This window comes from Hyperolius riggenbachi, chromosome 2, assembly GCF_040937935.1.
Source record: "Hyperolius riggenbachi isolate aHypRig1 chromosome 2, aHypRig1.pri, whole genome shotgun sequence".
Lineage (NCBI taxonomy): Eukaryota > Metazoa > Chordata > Amphibia > Anura > Hyperoliidae > Hyperolius > Hyperolius riggenbachi.
Window position 1 is genome coordinate 249534344 of NC_090647.1, and position 15640 is coordinate 249549983.

The 15640-nt window shown below is 42.3% G+C and overlaps 1 protein-coding gene across 5 annotated transcripts in view; it reads right to left on the bottom strand.

Moving 5' to 3' along the window:
* The window catches only part of NF1 (neurofibromin 1), a 343136-nt gene that overhangs the window by 223001 nt on the left and 104495 nt on the right, over positions 1 to 15640 (bottom strand). For all 5 annotated transcript variants that reach the window (XM_068268482.1, XM_068268483.1, XM_068268479.1 and 2 more), the window contains exons 11-12: positions 14311 to 14385; positions 4209 to 4331 (exon numbers count right to left, since the gene is read on the bottom strand). In XM_068268482.1, the coding sequence (XP_068124583.1) occupies positions 4209 to 4331; positions 14311 to 14385 (198 nt within the window). The remainder of the gene's footprint in view (positions 1 to 4208; positions 4332 to 14310; positions 14386 to 15640) is intronic.

Here is a 15640-nt window from a genome sequence, read left to right on the forward strand (position 1 = left end):
GGCTGCCAGAGAAGTACCGAAGACCTAGCAGGACAAATAACTAACCAGGCACTGTGCAGGAATGGCAGGACATACCATAGTTCCCTCACTTCAAGTTTGCTTTAATAAGCTGCAGTCCCCAGATGATTTCTCAAAGATGGATTTACTGTGCACAATGTATATTTTGTCTTTGTACACCAACATTCCAAATCCCAATGGCATTCTTGCCATCAGTCATTTTCTTAAAATAAACAATCCATGTCATGTACCAGTAGAACTTAATGATTTGAGACAGCAGTGGGCAGCTCTGTATGCCCAGCTTTCACCATTTTTTGGTTGAACTCGATGGACGTATGTCTTTTAAACCAAACTAAGGAATTTGTGGGCTTCCTGGAGTAGATCCATATAATGGTGTCTGTCATGGATCTTGTCCACATGAAGACGAGGAAGAGGTACCGTATTTTTCGGACTAGAAGACACTTTTTCTCCCCCCAAAAGTAGGGAGAAAAAGTTACTGTGTCTTATAGTTTGAAAGTGGCAGGTCTTTCCTATCCTGGCGTTTGTGTCCGTTGTGCTGTAAATGCTAATTCGGTCCGCAGTGGGACGGCAGCATCAGCTTGATCCAAAGTGTCCCCGAGCAGCAAAGCAGCAGCCACTGTAATGACTGACAATGCTTGTCCCGGGCTGGCTGTGATGGCTTTCTGTCCCTGCATCAACACAATCCGAAGTCACCAAGCGGCAAAACCGCAGGCGCTGTAATAACTGGCGTGGCCATGATGGCTTTCTGTCCCTGCATCTGCATGATTCTGGCAGAGAAGTACTGTACATCTTCATCCGCTGTAACAGTAGAGTCCACCAAGGCCTCCATACTGCCTTGTTTACTGACGCCCTCTCATGATCTGCGGCGCACATGTGCTGGTGTCATTGGGTGACACCAGTAAACAAGGCAATAAGGAGGTCTTAGGATGACTCTGCTGTTATAGCGGCTGAAGATGTACAGTACTTCTCTGCCAGAATAGCGCTATTGCAGAGACAGAAAGCTGTCATGGCCACGCCGGTCATTACAGTAGCTGGCCACTTAGAAACTTCAGGTTTTATGCTGATGCGGGGCTGATGCAGGGACAGAAAGCCATCACAGCCAGCCCAAGACAAGCATTGTCAGTCATTAGAGCGGCTGCTGCTATGCCACTTAGGGACACTTTGGATCGTGCTGCTGTTGCCCCTCCACGGACCTAATTAGGATAATTTACAGCCTGGACACCCACACCGGACCCGGCTACTTTTTAAAGAAGAAGCTGCCATCCAGGCTGGTGAGATCTCCTGCAATGTAAATGTAGTGGTTAATTAGCATAGCTAGTGGGGGGCAAGGATTTGTGTAGTGTAGCTGGGGAAGGGGGGGGATCAGGGGTTAGTAAAGTAAAGTGTAGTAGTGTATCTGGTTAGTGTAACTTAATAGAAACATCGAGATGGGGGTGGGGGAGCCAATCAGCACTCCTGCACTATGGACGCACCGGGTTTTGTCATTTCCCCTTGTTTTAGGTCTCTAAACCTAGGTGCTTTTTATAGTCTGAAAAATTCGGTATATTGAGGTCTTCATGATATAGCATGAGACCATGTTCAAAGTGGATGAATGTTGCATGAACACAGTATCTTTGATGGCCTTAAACTTAATGTCTTGGTGTCTAGCGATAAAATTGCATTTTTGGGTGTGTCAGTAAGTCTAACGGGCATGTGACAACATCCATTTATTCCAAAACCTACTGAAAAATACTATTACATTGTTCCAGCGCCCTCTCTAACCATCTAAAAGATGGGTTGCCTCTCTCCTAATAATTGAAAGTCCTTCACATTTTGCTCTGATCCCACTGACTGGACCATGCAAGCCTAAAAGATAATTAGGAAGTTCAAGGAAACAGGTTAGCCCATGCATGCTTTAAATAATGCTCAAAAATAAGTCAGCAGGACCTTTTTGCTGACAATATTGTACATGCACCCTGCAAGGACACGAAGACCATTCCCTTCGTGCAGGTTTACAAGTCAAGCTTTGGTAAGGGAACGAAGTCTATTACTAAATGACACCTGACGTGACAGGGAAATGGAGGTTGCCCTATTTATTTCCTTTTAAACCATGCCAGTTGCCTGGCAGTCCTATCCTTGCCTGGCAACTCAAGTGCTGTACATTGCTGTAAAAAAACACAAAACTTACAAAATACATAAAATGACCAATGAAAAATAACTTCTTGAACCAACAAGAGCAATTACATTATTTTTATAGTGAGCCTGTGTTCACTTTGCGCTATATAAGTTGACAGCATACATGCCTGCATGCACATTCATGTGCTTAGCAGTGTACTGGCACAGTTTTAAGCAGCTAAATAGGCAGGAAAGGAGAAGCTTTGACATGTCACTTGTTCAGCACCGAAGGATCCAGGGACACTCAGCCAGCTAGGTGAACATAAAAACAAGGAACACCAAGAGCCCCAATAGTGTAATATGTACTGGTAAATGGTTACTAGATAGAGTAAATATTAATACTCACAAACCAGGGTTACCATTAGGCAACCACTGTAAAGGCAGGTGGGGCGATTTTCCTGACCCCACTCAGGAATAAGAAGTCGCTCTCTGTAGATGAGAAAAAGGGGGTTCAACCCTCCACCCAGGGTGGACTCAATATTATGCAGGAGAACAGAGGCGCCAAAAGGATAAAAGGAAGCTAAATGAGCTTAAAAAACAAATTCTTGGTAAATAGAGGAGGTAGTGGTGGACTTACCTCCTTCCAAGTAGACACACAACGACTGTCAATATATTTTATTTATGAACTCCAAATATGCAACGCGTTTCGCAGGTTTGATCCAGCTTCATCAGGCAATAACAACGGAGCAATAGCATATGTGGTCAGTAGAAGAGCCAGGCACCATATGTGGTCAGTAGAAGAGCCAGGTGCCTGGCTCTTCTACTGACCACATATGCTATTGCTCCGTTGTTATTGCCTGATGAAGCGGGATCAAACCTGCGAAACGCGTTGCATATTTGGAGTTCATAAATAAAATATATTGACTGTCTTTACTACAGTCGTTGTGTGTCTACTTGAAGGAGGTAAGTCCACCACTACCTCCTCTATTTTCCAAGAATTTGGTTTTTAAGCTCATTTAGCTTCCTTTTATCCTTTTGGCGCCTGTTCTCCTGCATAATAGCTAGGTGAACATATACGCTGGTGTATCTAAATGCATGTATAAAGCATATGTGACTAAGTTTGGCAGTACAAAGTTAACAATTCTTCATTCTTAAACAGTCCTTTAAAAAAAAAAAAAAAAAAAAACACAAGTTCCATAGTTGCTGCAATAGCAATCAGTTCTTCCAGGCACTTATAAAACAAACCTCCTGGCTTAAAATAATTATTAGAACATTTAAAACAGATGACAATCCAACAAATGAAATGAGGAAATGTTGATACACTCACACTGTTGTGATATTGAAAAAAAGGCAATGAAAGAAATAATGCATGTAATTAACAGAATATTGTGGTCAGCCTTATCTACATAAAAACACAAAGCTGTATGAAATCTCTTAACATTAGACATGAAGTCTACCTATTGCATTTGGAATGAAATGACATGACTACCTTGGTAACTATGCACAGAAAAATCCAAGTAAGCCTGAAGTCTTTTCTGTGGTAGTTACAATGGGTCATACTTACAGCAACAGAAGCCCACTGCCATGCAAAACAGTGACTGGTTGGCATCTGATCATGTGACCGACAGCAGCCAATAAAAAAAACAAAAAGTAAGCAAAAGACAAAGCACCACCAATCAATGACAATTGCCATGTACAAAGCCCTAAGCTAAAGTCTTAAATACATCAACATTTCTATGGTAGCAGTGTAAATTATTAACCAAGATAAAATGAAAAGTTGGGTTTGGGGGAAGGAGAGTGAAAAGTCAAAAAATTGTACAATACAATGAGGCTTGTATTAGGTTTAGTTTTCTACAAAAATATTTTGGCTGTAATAAACTAATTCTGAAGATACAGCTCAAAAACACAGCACAATCCGAAATAAAGAAAAAAAACTTTAATGCATGAAGGAGGTCTCTGTTGCTATAGAAATAACACAATAGCATGTTTTTTCTGCTTTTTCACATATGTAAAACAAAGAAATGAGATGAACACAGACTATGTAATGACTGCGGAATATATATACACACACACAACCATCAGATACCATCATTTACCGGCGTCAGGCGGATTGGTGTATGTAACTGCATGACGATTTTAAGTGTTTCAGCAAACATGCTGCGAATTTCTCCTGAGTAGCAATATACAGCATCAATCTTGGGCCACCAATCCAGTGCAGACTATAAAAACAAAAAAAGGTTAAGGTGCTATAGTATGATTACAATTTGTCAATATTTCAATGGATAACAAGAATCAGCAAGTAATAATTTTCCACTGTTTGCAATCAAAAACAAAAAACAAAAGTGGACAACACCAGTCAGGTCATGGTGGAAGTGAACAATTTACCTTAAATACTTGTGTATAAGCCTAATTTTTCAGCACCAAAAAAAAATGTGCTGGAACGTTACCCCCTCGGCTTAAATGCGAGTCGGTGGAACAGAATGGATGGTGAAGAAGGTTTTGTTACTAGCAGAGGAACAGAAGAATTGTGCACTAGTGGTCCTGCTCTTGCCAGCTGGCTTCATCCTGTGTCCGTGGCCCCCATCCACTGCAACATGGTGTGCAGAGTGTACTTGTGCAGCAGAAGGATGTTAAAGAGGTGTTACTGTACAGGACCATAGGAGCAGCTGCACTGTCAAGTTATATGGCATGACCTTATGTAGTAAAATACCTCTAACGACCCCTCTCAGTACGGGCTTTGCGCAGACTACCTGTGTCCCCTGGCTTGAGTAGAACGTGCAAGCAGCATTGTCAGCTGTTCAATGATTGGGTATTCTTCCTGTGCACCAATTGCTGTGTCTCATATCTATGATGCTGTCTAGTGGCGTCTTGAGACACTTGGGGCACATCTGGCTATGGGAAGGGGGGGCTTGACCTGTACTGAGGGCACATCTGACTTCTTTGGAGAGGACTATACTGTGGAGGGAGCTTATGTGTGAGTCAATAACTTTTTCCTGGTTTCTGAGGGTAAGGTGGGTACCTCAGCTTATACGCGGGTCGGCTTATGTGCGAGTATATACGTTAAGCTGTCCAAGCCCCAAGAGGTCCCTTAATAAAATGGTAACATAAGAGAAAAGCAATTTAAGGAGCCGATGCCTGGAGGAGGGGGAATAGCAACTATCTGCTTCTAGTAAAATTTTCTAAGTAGGAATTTTAAAAGCATACAATAATACAATACAATAACATTTCTATAGCGCTTTTCTCCCATAGGACTCAAAGCGCTTAGGCTCTCTCAGATTCAGTAATTAGTAGGATGAAGTATTCACACAACAAAAGTTATATTTCTGCAAATGCCAGACTGAACAGGTGGGTTTTCAGTCTGGATTTAAACACGTCCAGGGATGGGGCTGTCCTGATCTGTAGAGGTAAGGAGTTCCAAAACGTAGGGGCAGCATGACAGAAGGCTCTGGGACCAAAAGTTTTTAAGTGGACACTGGGTATGACTAGATTATTAGAACCTGTGGATCTGAGAATGCGGGGATTGCTTCGCAGCTGTAACATATCTTTCATGTATCTAGGGCCTAGATTATTCAGGGATTTAAATGTCAGTAGGCCGATCTTGAATAGGACCCTCCATTCTATAGGTAGCCAGTGAAGGGAATGCAGGACTGGCGTTATGTGGCAGTGACGGGGTTGGTTGGTTAGCAGTCTGGCAGCAGTATTCTGTATCAGCTGTAGGCGGTACAAGGCCTTTTTTGGAAGGCCAGTGTAGAGAGCATTGCAGTAGTGCAGTCGGGATGTGATGAAGGCGTGGACTAAGGTTGGCAGATCTTCTGGGGGTATGAGGTGCTTGATTTTTGCAATGTTCTTCAGGTGAAAATAGGATGATTTCACCACAGCAGAGATTTGAGTTCTGAAGTTTAAATCCCCATCAATTAGAACTCCCAGGCTACGCACATGATCAGAGCTGCGTAGATCCGTGCCTCCTATTCCCAGTGGTGAAGACTGCAAGTTAAGTTGTTTTGTTATCATGCTCTGCCCTCCAATCAGAAGGACTTCAGTTTTGTCTGCATTTAGTTTCATACAGTTTATTCCCCCTAAAACAGACTACAATGGACATATGACTACGGTAGGGAGAACATTTGCATTTAGTTTCATACAGTTTATTCCCCCTAAAACAGACTACAATGGACATATGACTACGGTAGGGAGAACATTGTGAGACCCACTGAAGGACAGTTAGTGACATAACTATGTATTCAAGCTCTGCGCAAGAAGTCAGCGCTAAACAAATCCTAAATCATAAGATAGCCCTTAATAAAATGTACATTTGCATAAATGTCACACTAAAATGTACAAGATCTTTTTAAAAGAAAGCTATTAAAACATTTCCGTTAAAAACAGCTCAACTTAGTGCATAAAAGACAGTAGAAAATGCTAAAATGACAACCAGAAGAGATATGAAATAAATATAAACTCTGTGCCTGAGAATAACTTTAGCCCATACATGCTATCATCCCACTTTTTTCCCCTTATGTTCCCCTCTTCCATGCCAAAAAATGCATTTTAAAAGCTTGCAGGGTCCACTGACTACATCAGAAAAGCCCATACTGAGAGGGGTCATTAGAGGTATTTTACTACATAATAAGATCCTGCCATGTAACTTGGCTGTCAGTGCAGCTGTTTCTACGGTCCTGTACAGTAACGCCTTTAACATCCTTCTGTCTCCTGTTTCTGTGAGGAAGTGGGATAAGCATAAGCAGAACCATACAGTTGTATAACCACATAAAAAAAAAAAAGTGTTGTCATGTAAATGTTCATTTGTATGTCAAAGTTTTTCCTGCTGATTAGAACTGGGACAATGAAATGCACTTCCTGATAATTTGGATTAACTCAATTCCAAGCTGCATACAATTTGTATTCAAGTTGCAATTATGCAAACCTCACTGATTATTCATTTCAAATATGGTGTAAAAAAGACTTAAGTATTTTAAGTTTAAAGGGGTAAAAAACACCATACTTCTAATATAAAATGTACATAATTCATAGGCAGAGCAGCTGTTTTTATCATTACAATAGAGTCCTGGTTAATCGGGGTGTCATGGGGGTGTGCCCGTCTCTCACTTAGGGCCTGAGCCCACTGCTGCATTCAAACGCACAAAAACACATAAAAATGACTTAAAACGCATTTCAAAAAACGCTTGAAAAAAGCATGCTTTTTAAAGAATGCAGCAGTGGGTTCAGGCCCGAATGCAGAGCAGCATGCAGTAGAAGACACTTACCAGAGCTCCTGGCACCATCCTGTTCACTTCTTACAGCTGCTGGCTGCATCCTCCATAATCTTTCGATGTGTCACCTGACTCGCATCAGGTCATGTGCACGCACCAGGAGCCGTACCGAGGATGTAGCAGAACAGCCAGAAGCTGTAAGATGTGCAGAAGACGGCACCAGAGCGCTGATAAATGTCTTCCGATGTGCGCTGCTCTGCATTAGTGAGAAAGGGACCACTGTGGGGGGTTAGTGTTACACACAAGCCCTCTGTTTGAACTCTCAAGCAACTGGAAATTACACTTGTACTACTTCTAGTTATTGGACTATTTTGACAGCGTCTATTGTGTATGCAAAGGCAAAACTGATTCATCAGCTTTTATCTACAAGTTGTATAACATGCTCATTTTATTGTATTCTTTCTACCAAAAGTTTTATGACCAGACAAACAAAAGATCCCACCACCCAACAACAAAAAAATAAAAAAATAGCTGTATAATAATGTTCTGTGTTTTAGGAAAGTTTGCTTAAAATGTATTGAGATACAAGTCCTAATAAGTTAGCCATGTTTTCTAACCATTACGTGAAGCTGAACCGCAGGCACAGAATTTAACTTTTAAATGTGAATGTCATCTGCAATGTGAGAACAACTTTCCCTTCAGGGTCACTGAAGTTTTGCATAAAGAACTACAACATTTCAAGTCACTCATTTGTTTTCCACTGCTACTATGCGTCGCATGCCTGGCTTCCTGCACCTTGTAAAGGACATCTGTTGCAAAATGTATGATTTTACATAAAACTGACTAGACTGCATATCGAATAAAAACATACTATTCATTTTCTATTTCTCAGTAAGCCTAATAAACATCTATTCTGCTATCAGCATCAAGATATGAATAAAATGCAACAGTGACAACTGTACTGTTCCATTTGTGAAAATAAAATAGTAGGTAGATTAAGATGATTGGCACAAGATGCTGCAGATTGCAGACACACGGGATAGCAGGTCTCAACAACTGTGCCTCCAGATTAATCAGCCATGAAATGTAAGTAAGGTAGAGAAAAGTATCGGGCACCAATCGCAGCAGTTTGATGCTAAACAACCTTTAATTCATCCCCATGGTAATGACATACAGCAAGTGGCGGCCTAACAGACGTTTCACAGGTAATGGTTGCCTCTGAAGAACCAGGTTAATCCTGTGAAACGTCTGTCAGGCCGCCACTTGCTGTAGGTCATTACCACGGGGATGAATTAAAGGTTGTTTAGCATCAAACTGCTGCGATTGGTGCCCGGATACTTTTCTCTACCCTGTTTCCATTTGTGAAAAGCATGAGTCTGTATACACGACCCTTATGGCTGCTGAAAAGGCATTTTTTATGAACCATGGCAGCATTACGGCAAACAGATATGTCCAGATTGGGGCAAAAGTATAACATATTAAACCACTTCATGCAATGGCCTGAAAGGTGTAAATGTGTGCTCCTGCAGTCCGCATGCGCAGAATGGAGGGTTATATTCTACTGAGCATGCTCAAAATGGCTGCCTCACCTTTTACTTGCTCCACACCTTGTCCCGGCTTTGAGGAGGATTAATACATATATGTACAGAAGGAATACTTAAGAGATTCTGCACCATGAAATCCCTGGCTACAACTGGAATCCTTTCGTAATCATGGAAGTTCATGGATGGCTAAGCTACAAGATGGATTGCACGCACCATGAAAGACCTGTGTAGCTGAACATTGTTTGGAGTCCTGCATGGGAAGCTGATAATCCACACAATCAAACAAACAAAAGCCCCCTCTACTCTTACAAGGACACACTATGGAATAGGAGATCTCTACCAGGATACTCAGGGGATCACAGCTTGAAGGATATCAACACTTTAGAAAGCATGTCCATGCAACACAGAAACCAGATCTACCTTCCCTTCGCATCCCATAGTAATGCAACAATTGCTGTTGCTGAGATAAACACACCTGCTGTATTGACAGCAGCCGGCTCTGAGGAGGAATTCAGCAGGTGGGAGGAAGACATCACAAATCATGTATAGCCTGCACTCTGCAATCATGTCTATCCAGCAGTTCTACATCTGTCAAGCATTTCTTAATCTGCACCAGTTTAGGGATGCATTTGCACTTTTCTTAACTGTAGTGCAGCACTAGAAATTCATGCTAAACTGCCACTATTACCTAGGATTTAGGGCCCATTTCCACTAGGAGCGGTGCGATGCGGCTACATAGCCGCATCGCACTGCGTGTATGCTGAAACACATGCACGCCAATGGAAGAGTTTACACTGCGTGCATGTTGTGCGGAGCGGTGCGGTGCGAGAATCTGCAGCATGCTGCAGATTCTCGCACGGCCGCATCCGCCCGCAGCCGCGACCCATCGCCTCCATTGACTTCCGCATCTGGAGATGCGGAAGTGATGCGGCCGGCGGTGGAAGTGATGCGATGCGGCTAAGTAGCCACATTCGCATTACTTTGTAATGGAAACCGGCCCTTAAGAAGGTTCTTCTCATGCAGAACTGTTCTCCCTGCTGGTTCGAACAGATTAAGAAGAAAAAACTGTCGGTAATGCGTTGATAAATCTCCCCCTGTGTTTCTTAAACCTGTCCTCGTGACTCCCCAACCGTGCATGGTTTGCTAACAACCTCACCTATGCACAGGTGGGGTAGTTAGTTTCTCATATACATGGAATACACCTACCTGAGACATTAATTAACCCACCTGTGCATAGGCAGGGTTGCCTGCAAAACATGCACCGTTGGGGAGACACAAGGACAGGTTTGAGTAACACTGCTCTAGGAAGAGCTTAATTAACCTATTCCTTCGCAAAGAGCAATGATAATATATAAGGCCATCTTCCTATTGTCTCTCAGGCCATCAAGAGCTGCCTCTCACATTGGAAAAAAACAAGCTTATCTGCTGGAATCTCTAGGAATTTTAACTAAACCGCATAGGAGGGAAAAAGGTGGTCAGGCCCATAAAAAGTGCCACACTCACACTCAGACCATAAAAAACAGAAAGCTAATTGGTTTGACAAAACCATCACGGAGCTAAAAAAAAAAGAAGAAGGGGCGCAGACTAGAAAGAGTGGCGTAAACTTCCAACCACATTCTCCATGGAAAGATGTGAAGAATTATTTGCATTCTTTGCAAACAAGGTGTCTACCATCCGTGCCAGCATTATACCAATGACATCAATTGATCCCAGGACTTTGTATGTGCTTATTGCCGTACAACCATGGCAAGTCTTTGGATGAGAACACCAAAATATTCTTCACTCAGTGTCAAAGTCTCCGCCTCGCTACCGGCAACCAGGATCCTGGCCCAACTCGACCCTTAATGCAGTGCCCAGAGCTCATCAGTACTACAGAAAATAACTCAGTGCTATTTGCACAGTGCACACAAGCAATAGAACACAGCAATACATGCATGCAGCTACATTTAAGTCGTCAGCAGGTGCTCGTCAGCCAATCAGGATGCACTGTCATACACCCTTTACCTGCCATACCACATCTAGCAGCCATTAGCATTCAGGTGGGAGGCTTCAGTTGGACGCAAATCGCAAGATTGCGTCGCTAGCAGGACCGCCCCGTGCAGGCATTCCTCCCACAGGGGTCCCTCCCTAACCTCTCACCTGTCTGCCATGTCCAGAGCCTGGGTGTGAGAGGTCCAGGCCCACCTGCACTCCCCTCCAGGTATCGCAGTGAGAGAGGTCCGGGGCCCCTGGCCATCGTGCGAACCAATCGTGTGTTTTTAAACGTTTTTTTTCAGCTCTTGGACATGGCAGACAGGTGAGAGGTTAGGGAGGAACCCCTGTGGGAGGAATGCCTGCACGGGGCGGTCCTGCTAGCGACGCAATCTTGCGATTTGCGTCCAACTGAAGCCTCCCACCTGAATGCTAATGGCTGCTAGATGTGGTATGGCAGGTAAAGGGTGTATGACAGTGCATCCTGATTGGCTGACGAGCACCTGCTGACGACTTAAATGTAGCTGCATGCATGTATTGCTGTGTTCTATTGCTTGTGTGTGTCGAATTTAGCATTCAGTATGGAGGCAGTGTTGGTGGGTTTTCTGGACGTGAGAGGTCCAGAGCCTGGGTGTGAGAGGTCCAGGCCCACCTGCACTCCCCTCCAGGTATCGCGCATTGGCCTTGGGGCCCCGGCCAGTGAGAGAGGTCCGGGGCCCCTGGCCATCGTGCGAACCAATCGTGTGTTTTTAAACTATTTGCACAGTGGGCTGTAACTGGAAGAACTAAAGAAAGCAATCATAAAACCCCTCTTGAAGAGACCTTCACTGGATCCCGATTCTGTGGCCAAATACAGACCTGTGGCAAATTTCCCATTCCTATCAAAAGTTATTGAGAAAGCAGTCACCAACCAGCTAGAATCTTTGCTTACAAAGAGATGGCAACAAAGCAATGAACATACAAAATGGACACATGTTTTTCTAAGGAACCAATCACATATGTCCAATTTCCTGCACCACACAAACCTGATCTGCACGATTTTCATAGACAGCAAAAGCAATGCCATTCTCACAAAATGGCACGGAATCCTCTTCTGAGCACCCATTGTTCTACTCAGCTTAGCAGATGTTAAAAAGTGATATACTAATGAATTTAGAGAGTTAATTTAACTCCATAAAAAGCAGTGGGAACAACTTCAAACCCCATTATTCAAGCAGGAATTTTAACACACTGCCATTTTGGTTGAGGGTTGATTTTTTTTTTTTTTTTAAACTATCGGTAGCTTCTATTGAACATACTGAAGAGTGTTATGCCTGTATCTTCACAATGGGGTAAAATAAACAATGAGAGCATAATGAATAATAGATCAGTGCTACATTAAACATTTTCTAGGCAGACTTCTTGAGTATACCATCGTAATAATTATATAACAGTAAAAAAAAATTGAGCTCCTAGCCATCACTTCATCAAGATCTGAGGAAAAATGTATCAGAAAACAAATCTGCATCAACATGCATAACATATTAATGTATTATCTAGGCGAATTTTCATTGCAACTCATTTCTATAGTTCGATTTTACAAGTGCCTAGGATCCTAAAATAATTAATTTAAATGCAATTACAAACAGTGGCACAATCTCAATTTTATAATATTGTTTTAAAAGCATACATTAAACTATTGATGTGTGGCTTAGTTTTATTTTGAAATTTCAAACAGATGAGTAAAGAACAATCAAGAACAGGATAGTGTAAACATTACAGACAGTCTAATGTAAAGTATTTATGACTCAGTTAAACTCTTCACAGGTTTAGAGCGAAACATTGATATGAAAAGAAATAATGTGCAACACTAAAAAAATGACTATCATCTTCAGTTAGAGGATTTCTGTCACTGAAGGTTGCTAACAGCCTGCTGAGTCAGTGATATTGAATATACTGGTGTAGTACTTAGCCTGCAAGACCTATGGTGCCATCTGGCCACATAACTTCCTGTTGTGTCCTATTACCATAAAAGCTTCCTTATGGTGAGCTCATATTTTGCAGCTATGGAAACAGCAGACGACAGAATTCCAAGGCTTACACTGACCCTCCAGTAGAACAGTGTTTGTATGTTCCTTATGAGCAACTTAACTTCAGGCAAATGTAAAAAATATATTTAATCCAGTAATGTGTGTTGGACTGATTAATGCATTTTCTATGTACCCAAGTAAAGGTATCTGATTATGTCCCAATACCTGCGCTGAAAATCTTTGTACATTCTGCTATCACAGTAATGGTGGCTAGCGATCTTGCCTTGCAGTGCTAGGGTCCCCAGTTCGATTCCTGGCCAGAACACTACTTGCATGGAGTTTTGAGCTCACTTCTGCATCTAGACCCATTGAGTTATACTCCTGTTTGCCTGATGAAGCAGGACCACACCTGCGAAACGCGTTGCACTAAGTGGAGTTCAATAAACATTTTTGTATTGATATATTGTGACTCAATTGAGTTTTATATTTTTGAGGGAGGTAAGTCCACCTGAACATCCCCCTCTTTTAGACGGTTTTTAAACGTTTTTATTCTACTCTGGCACCTCTGTACACCAAGCCTAGCTGAAATCTTGAGTCCACCCTCGGTGGAGGGGTGCTACCCCGTTTCCTATCTACAGAGAGCGACATCTTAAAAACCTGAGTGGGGTCAGGTTCTAATACTCCCCACCTGCACTTGAAGTGGTTGCCTATGGGTAACCCATGTTTGAGTATATCTAAAATATTTTGCTTTTAACCACAACCAACTTAACAATACTACACCATATCGGGTTCTCGATTTCTCTTTTCCAAGCATATTTTCTGCCTGAGATGGCATCGGTTTATACTCCGCATGTTAATCATCATACTATACTCAACTGGTTCTCATCATCCCAAAAACATACCAGCATGTTAACTGGATTCCTTCAAATTGCCCTCAACCGGGATATAGACTATGGCTGTGGTAGCAATAAGACTACAAGCTCCTTTGAAGAACAGTTAAAGATGTTCAGTGTACCATGTAAAGCGTAGCTGAAAATCCTAGCACTACCAAAAATGTCCGAAAAGTCAATCAGGCCTTTTGAGATTAACCTATGAGTTAGTTTGAGACCTGTGATGTCCAATCAGCAGGCTAGGAAGCAATGAACCATCTGTTTTGGCTCAGCTACCCTCTGCACTCTGCTTGGAGGGCAGAGAAAAAAGCAGGCTCTCATTGATAAGCTAGACAGGCTAAACAAAACTGCAAATGTTTTAGCACGCAAGATACCTGATACTGTACTTTATCGTTGTATTTAGTTGTTTTTATGAAATTTAGCTTTAAAACATATGTTTAAAAAAAAGGATTACTCATTTCAGGTTTACTGACATAGGGATAAAATCAAAGTATGCTTAATATTGAATAAATCTAGAAGCAACATAGTATAAAAAATTCATAGTCACTACTTGTAGGAAAAAGCACAAGTTACTCACATTTGTGATAATCCTGTGCAGAGAGTTCACCAGCACATAATGAAATGTTGACGGAGAGGACTGTGCCAAGCAAATCTTTAAAATGAACAGGAGAAATAATAAGCCTTATTCAGGTTAGAATTAAAAAAGACATATTAAAAACCTAATCCACTGTACTGCTTCATTTTGAATAAAAATAATTGAAACAAAAAACTTAACCCATATTTCACATATAACAGTTTCAAACAAATATCTGCCCATCACACTTTTCTTCATGTTTGATTAACAGCTCAACATAACGCTTTTGTACATTAATGTTTATACACTGCTAAAAAAGGAAACAAAAATAAGACATCCTAGATCTGAATGAATGAAATATTCATATTAAATAATTTGTTCTTTACATAGTTCAATGTGCTGACAGCAAAATCACACAAAAATTATCAATGGAAATAAAATGTATCAACCCAGGGAGGTCTGGATTTGGTGTCACTCAAAATTAAAGTGGAAAAACACACTACAGGCTGATCCAACACAAAATGAGGTTCAGTAGTGTGCGTGGCCTCCACGTGCCTGCATGACCTCCCTAAAGTGCCTGGGCATGCTCCTGATGAGGTTGCGGATGGTCTCCTGAGGGATCACCTCCCAGACCTGGACTAAACCATCCACCAACACCTGGACAGTCTGAGGTTCAATGTTGCATTGGTGGATGGCGTGAGACATGATGTCCCACATGTCCTCAATTGGATTCAGGTCTGGGGAACGGGCAGGGCAGTCCAAAGCATCAATGTCTTCTTACAGGAACTGCTGAAGCACTCCAGCCACATGAGATATAGCATTGTCTTGCATTAGGTGGAACCCAGGGCCAACAGCACCAGCATATGGTCTCACAAGGGGTCTGAGGAAACCCATCTTTTATCGAATGGTAGCCAGACCTCTGGCGAGCATATGGAGGGCTGTGCAGCCCCCCAAAGAAATGCCACCCGACACCATTACTAATCCATTTCAAGCCGGTAATGCTGGATGATGTTGCAGGCAGCAGAACATTCTCAACGGCGTCTCCAGATTCTGTCACGTCTGTCACATGTGCTGAGTGTGAACCTGATTTCAGCTGTGAAGAGTACAGGGCACTAGTGGCAAATTTGCCAGACTTGGTGTTCTCTGGCAAATGTCAAACGTCCTACACGGTGTTGGGCTGTAAGCACAACCCCCACCTGTGGACGTCAGGCCCTCATACCACTCTCATGGAGTCTGTATCTGACCATTTGAGCATTCACATATACATTTGTGGCTTGCAGGAGGTCATTTTAGAGGGCTCTGGCAGTGCTTCTCCTGTTCCTTCTTGCACAAA